At 44.9% G+C, this 6,851-nt stretch overlaps 1 protein-coding gene across 1 annotated transcript in view; it reads left to right on the top strand.

Annotated features, from left to right (window-relative positions):
* Positions 1 to 3,316: 3,316 nt before the first annotated feature.
* The window catches only part of EFEMP1 (EGF containing fibulin extracellular matrix protein 1), a 51,832-nt gene continuing 48,297 nt past the window's right edge, over positions 3,317 to 6,851 (top strand). Inside the window, exons 1-4 of the mRNA XM_054063765.1 lie at positions 3,317 to 3,400; positions 3,680 to 3,754; positions 3,855 to 3,942; positions 6,654 to 6,702. Of these exons, the coding sequence (XP_053919740.1) occupies positions 3,862 to 3,942; positions 6,654 to 6,702 (130 nt within the window). The 5' untranslated portion in view covers positions 3,317 to 3,400; positions 3,680 to 3,754; positions 3,855 to 3,861. The remainder of the gene's footprint in view (positions 3,401 to 3,679; positions 3,755 to 3,854; positions 3,943 to 6,653; positions 6,703 to 6,851) is intronic.

Below are 6,851 nucleotides of genomic sequence, written 5' to 3'. Positions count from 1 at the left end.
TTTAAATTTAAAAAATGACATATGAGCTTTAAGGGAATATTTTTTGGAGTGGGAAAGTAGGTGTCAAAAGATAGCTTGTTAAATAGACGAGCATATGAAAGTACATGCCAAATGTCTTAATAATCTAGTCAGCCACAATTTGCTCCCTTTGACTGTTGTGGCATACTTTAATTACCATGTGTTTTGTGGGCTGAAAGTCCTACAGTTTTTGGAGTCCCACATACCTGTAAGAACAGAAACTGCAGTGAGAGAATAAAAATCCTTTATTTCCTCATAACTACCATTAAAAAAAAAAAAAAACCAAATAATATAATGTTACAACTAGAAGTATTCTGAAACTATCCAACTTGGTGCTTTCTAAAACGGGTAAGAAAAGAAGCAAATCTGTCTCAGAGACAAAATTCATATGCAATGTATGGCAATGCAAAAAAAGAAATTATATTTTACATAAGAGAAAACATAATTTAATGTTAAGAATTTAAGGGATTAGATAGGAAAGCTATTCTCTAGGCCAGCAATGCCAGAGCTCTGCAACCTAGTATGACTTTTTTTCAGATTTGAAGTTCTCCAGGCCCTTCATGGTCAACATTAAGAAGGTACAAATGTGTTTTTTCAAATTAAGGATCTAGCATCCAACTTAAATAGAGTATAGCTGCCCTAGTATGGCACAGTGCCCCCGGAAGCAAAGCTGGAGACCTAAATAAAGGTCCAGCTTATCCCCCTGTACAGAGTTCCCTGGTATGTTTTCCTCACGATAACTATGACGCTGAGAGAGCTTCTAAACCTCTGTAATGCATGCTCATATTCCCTTCAGTCCAGTAACTTTCCCACTGGGTAGGGAAGTAATGGTATTTTATATACAGAAGAAACTCCTTAAAATCAACTGAACTTACATAGTGTTTAAAGGAACAGGCACTCCCTAATGAAGGACTCCTTGACATTTTTATTTACCAAATTCAGAATGGACAGGAAAACACATCAGCCTTCCTATTTTAAATTTCAAATAGCTTGCCTAGCTAGATAAATACTCCATACTATTCCTGGCAAAGTCACAATACATATTAAATTAGAAAAAAATATGTATTTATACCCAGGCTTTCAAAAACATGCTCCAAGGAGCAAGCTGCGCATCCAGAGTGCATGAGCTCATCAAAAGCTCAGGTAGCAGATGGTGTATCTCATTCATCGTGGACTGAGGCAGACACCACATTTCAGTGGTTCTGGGAATACAGCCCTACGTGATACCATGGGGCAAACCATATCATATAACACACTACATACAGTAGGGTTACTACAGCCCCACTATGATCTATGTAAGGTATATTAGCAATTACAGCACCATCCCTCTCCTACCCATCACTGGCTCACAGAATCATTAAGGCTGGAAAAGACTTCTAAGATCATCAGGTCCAACTGTCAGCCCTACACTACCGTGCCTACTAAACCATGTCCCAAAGTGCCACACCTATGTGTTTTTTGCACACCTTCAGGGATGGCGACTCCATCACTTCCCTGGGCAGCCCATTCCAGTGCTTCACTACTCTTTCGGTAAAGACATTTTTCCTAATATTCAATCCACTTCGTTATCTGCCAGGCCTCAAAGCCTGCCTGGTGTGACCTGCAACAGACCCTGACCTGATGGCTGCCCCGTGCTTTCATGGACACACCAACTGAGACGTTGCTGGCTGCCCTCACTGGGGCACCCAACTACAGCCATGCCGGGCTTTTGCAGGGTTTGGCAGCCTTCCCCAGACAGCTCCCCTGGGCAGGGATGGTGGGAGGGACTCCCAGCTGTTCCCCGCAGCACACTTTTGGCCACAGCTCCCTCAGAATCATAGAATCATAAAATCACCAGGCTGGAAAAGACTTTCGAGATCAAGCCCAACCATACCTGTCCACTACTAAATCACACCCCTAAGAATTTCACCTACCCATCTTTTAAATACCTCCAGGGATAGGGATTCAACCACTTCCCTGGGCAGCTGTTCCAGTGCCTGAGAACCCTTTTGGTGAAAAATTTTTCCTAATGTCTAATCTGAATCTCCTCTGGTGCAACTTGAGGCCATTCCCTCTCGTCCTATCACCTACCACTTGGGAGAAGAAACCAGCACCCACCTCAGTACAATGTCCTTTCAGGAAGCTGTAGACAGTGATAAGCTCTCCCCTCTAGGCTAAACAACCCCAGTTCCCTCAGCCACTCCTCATAACATAGAATCATAGAATCACAGAATTGTTTGGGTTGGAAGAGACTTAAAGATTATCTAGTTCCAGCCTCCCTGCTATGGGCAGGGACATCCCACTTAACACTTGTTCTCCAGCCCCTTCACCAGCTTCATTGCTCTTCTCTGGACACACTCCAGGACCTCAATGTCCTTCTTAGAATCGTAGAGTCATAGAATCACCAGGTTGGAAAAGACCTCCTGGATTGAGTCCAACCATTCCCATCTGCCACTAAACCATGTTCCTGGGCACCTCATCCACCCATCTTTTAAACACCTCCAGGGAAGGTGACTCAACCCCCTCCCTGGGCAGCCTCTGCCAGTGCCCGATAACCCTTTCTGTGAAAAATTTTTTTCTGATATCCAGTCTGAACCTCCCCTGGCGCAGCTTGAGGCCATTCCCCCTTGTCCTGTCCTCTGTCACTTGGGAGAAGAGGCCACTTCCTCCTCTCTACAGCCTCCTTTCAGGCAGTTGCAAAGAACAATAAGGTCTCCCCTCAGACTCCTCAAGGCTAAACACCTCCAGCTCCCTCAACTGCTCCTTGTACGACTTGTTCTCCAGCCCCTTCACCAGCTTCGTTGCTCTTCTCTGGACACGCTCCAGAACCTCAACATCCTCCTTGGAGTGAGGGGCCCAGAACTGAACACAGTATTCGAGGTGTGGTCTCACCAGTGCCGAGTACAGAGGGAGAATAACCTCCCTGGACCTGCTGGTCACACCGTTTCCGATACAGGCCAAGATGCCATTGGCCTCCTTGGCCCCCTGGGCACACTGCTGGCTCATGTTCAGCTGGTTGTCGACCAACACCCCAGCTCCTTCTCCTCTGTGCAGCTTTCCCAACTCTTCCCAAGCCTGTAGCAGGGTTGCTGCATCCCAAGCGCAGGACCCAGCCCTTGGTTTTGCTGAGCCTCGCCCCGTCGGTCTCTGCCCGTGGCTCCCGGCTCTTCGGCTCCCTCGGCAGCGCCTCCCTGCCCTCAGGACGCCGCCTCCCTCCCTACCAGACCCGACACGGGGCTTCGCACCTGCCCCGCCTCGGGGCGCGCCCCGCCCCGCCGGGCGCCGCGGGGCCGCTAGGGGGCGTGCGGGGGCTCCGGCAGCGCCGCCGCCGCTCTCCAACTAAACGAGAGGGGGTGAAGGAGAGGGAGCGGAGAGACGGACAGACGCGCGGACAGACCCGCAGGTAGGAGCGGGCAGAGCGCGGGGCGGCTGCGGGCGCGCTGCCTCTCGTGAGCGGGCTCTGCCAGCCCAGCAGGTGCCCGGCGCTGCCTTCGCCCCCGGCTCTTTTTCCCCTCGCCTTTGCTTTGACCGAAAAATCGCTTTGCCACCCCAAACCGTGCCGGTGCGGGGCGGTCACACCGCCTGCCCCGCGCCGCTGCCAGCCCGGGGTGGGGAGGGGGGGCATTAAGCGCTATGTTCTTGTAAACTCCATCTCCTCCTCCTTCTTTTTTTCCACCCTCAGCTGGATAAAACACAACCGGGCTGGAAGCGCAGCCAAGCCTCTCTTCTTGCAGGAGCGAAGGGGCTCTTCACCCAGGTAGGGGCTGGCAGCCGGGCAGGACCCGCTCCAGAGGAGCCGCTGCCTCCTCCAGCCCTAAAATTATCCCCACTTTGTTTGTTTTCTCTTTCTTTTCAAGGTTCGCGATGTTGACAGCTATGTTCTTGGCTCCCCTCGTTCTTATTACAGTACATTCGCAGGAAACTGAGGAAACCATAACGTACACGGTAAGGTTTAATGGAGCTGGGGATAATTGCTGCTTTGCAGGGATTCTTTTCTAAATGACACTTAAGAAAAACCAAATTTTTTGCCAACGTATAGTATGCAATGCAAAGTTCTTTGAGTTCAAATGTTAACCATAAAATAGGCTGTTGGTGCACTGAAGCTGTGTTTTCAAGTTGAAATGGACAGGATTGAGCAAAATAGGCTACAACTGCCTGTTCTGAAAAGCGTTTCTATGTCCTGAGCTTGATGATCTGGACATAAATTATGAGGTTTTAATATTTTTAATCCATTCTCATAAAGACGGGGTCCCCGTGACCTTCATTTGAAATATATGGGATTTGACAGATAATTAGGTCAAACATTCTTATCTGCTTCCTTTTGGATATTTCAAGCTGTTTTTAACAAAATGTAAGTACTTAGAAGTTCAGTGCGCTTAATGAACCACCTTAGTCTTGGAGTGATCGCAGGACCGTTTGTTTCTGAGGTGGTTTTGAGCAGGCTTGATAAAATGGTACAAGAGTACTGGAAGTGGGAGCTGCTTGTAGCCAAGAAATAAGGCAAGAGGTTTAAAGGTCTTTTAGTAAGGCTTTTTGTTTTTTTATTCTGCTGGTGTTCCGTGTTTGGCTTGCATAATGCATGTCATGGAAGGAGTGGCAATTACATCGGCATGGGCTGGGGAAAAACCTGCATTTTTGCATCTGATTACAGTTGTAATTCCTGCAACTTGCTTCATCTGGGTGGACCTCTGAACATGTGTACAGACATCAGCGCAATGCCACACAAGCAGAAAATTCTGCACACATGCAAAAAGTCAGAGAACCCCAGCCAAAGACTGAGACTGTGTTGTATACCAGTAATCCCAGTGAAGTCAGTGGGATAGCTCAAGCAAGTAAATATTGCAGAGTTAGACCTTATCATAGAAAGCAGGGCTCAAAGAAGCCTCAAGTGAGCATCAGGAAGCCAGTCATTATAAACTTTTAACACTAGGCATTCAAAACACAGCTTTGAAGGTTGGGAGTACTTCTATTTAGAGGTTTCTATGATTTTTAAGTCTATATATAAAGGGAAACCAAAGATATAAGTACCTTTTGAAAATCCACATTAGCATATTGATCTCACCTTCGTCCTTTTCTGCATTTATTACATGTTCTTTTTAATAAAATTAAGTAGCATTTTCTGATAAGCCTATATAGTTCTGTTTATACCAATGGGAAATTTCTAGCATGCATATATGCTTGGGGTTTTATGCTTATTTTCAAAGAGGTCTTAGAAGTTAGGTGTTTCAATGATCATTAGACTTTAATCGTGTGAAACTAAATAAAATAACTTAGTTTTTGGAAATCTTATGCTTAGGCTGCTACTGTTTCTCATGTATATATTGTGTTCATTTGGGGCCAAATCCTTATCTACTGTAGAAGTCCCTTCAGTGGCAGTAATAGATGGACTTGGCTCCTTAGAGCTAAATAGACAGTACTTTTGTTGTGCATTAACAGGAACTGGGTGATTCAGTAAATGCATGAATTAGCTGTTTTCCTTTGAGTTCGGGTTTTCATAGCTACAGTGACTCTGATGTTGTCAACTCAGCATGTAGTCATTCCTTTAGAGATTGAGAATTGTAAAACAATTTGCTGTCCACTTACCCCTTTGGAAGGAAAAACCTCCAAAGTCACAATTTGCTGTTACATTTGGCAGATCACAAGTGTCACCTGCAAATGAAGAAAATGTTTTCAATCCTAATGTCGAGTCTATGTCCATTAGTAACAAGTTCCTCAAAATAATTTGAGGATGGTACATGGAACAAGTGGATCTTGGAGTTGGAAGGTCAAATTTGTCACTGCAACAAACGAGTTGCAACAAGATTTATCTTGCTTGACTGTGACTAATTACTTTAGCCCGCTTGCTTCTTTCTTTCTGTAGAGTCATTAAAGTAATATCCTAAGCGGCATAGCATGCCTATGCACCTATATAGTACAACTAAGTTGATTCACTGACGTTTTAAATATGTCTGCTGCAGTTGGTAGCATTGCGAGTCTTTGCTAATCAGGTTCTGTAACTGACACCCGTGATAAAAATTACTACCCTCCAGACAGTGTAATGGTTTTGGGCAGAGGAAATGAAGATGCCTGCCTAACTGCAGGGCCAAATGTTTAAAATCCTTCCTGAACTTATTAGCCTGCGTTGATATGAGTAGTTGCTGAGTACAGTCTTGTTTGAATTTTGCGAAGTCTTATTTATATAAGTAGCCCTGCTGTTATAAACTCTTAACTGTTTATTGATTGACTCAATATAAATTGTTCTTCCTAGTCTGTAGTTCCTGGAGTCATGTGATTAAAAAGCATGTGAATGAATTTCAAGCTGTCACGGGATCCTTTCCCATTGCTAGAGAACTAATGGGAGAGAGGATGAAGTACAGGGCCACAGAAGCCCATTAGTCCTTCTGGAAAACCGGCCCAAGGAATCAAAGATGTTCACCTGTTGACAGGCAGTGAACAAGAACAGAAGTCAGAAAAACTTGCTGCTTTTTCATAAGAAGAATTGATACTGCTCCCGCACAGCAGTGCTGTACCAAAAGCCATTTTTCTAGCTTACCAGAGATTGCTAACATTGCATTTCCCTTTGTGTCAAACTTTTAATTCATTCAAATGTGCTTGATCATTCCTTCAACATAAAGAATACCAAGCAGCCTAATTTTACTTTTTTTTTTTCTCTGTAGCAATGCACAGATGGGTATGAATGGGATCCTCTTAGGCAACGGTGCAAAGGTACAGTAAATAATTTTCAAAGACAGACTTGCCATTGGCATTCTTTTAAGTATTTCATTACACACCCCTGTTTTGGACAAGGAGGTGTGCTTGCACGTGTCATTGTGTTATTTGTATTAATGGCTGTTACAGACGTTTCAACTGTTAAA

The sequence above is a fragment of the Cuculus canorus genome, chromosome 3, assembly GCF_017976375.1.
Source record: "Cuculus canorus isolate bCucCan1 chromosome 3, bCucCan1.pri, whole genome shotgun sequence".
NCBI classification, from domain to species: Eukaryota; Metazoa; Chordata; class Aves; order Cuculiformes; family Cuculidae; genus Cuculus; species Cuculus canorus.
Note: the sequence above shows the minus strand (reverse complement) of the source record. Positions and strands in the feature narration are given on the sequence as shown.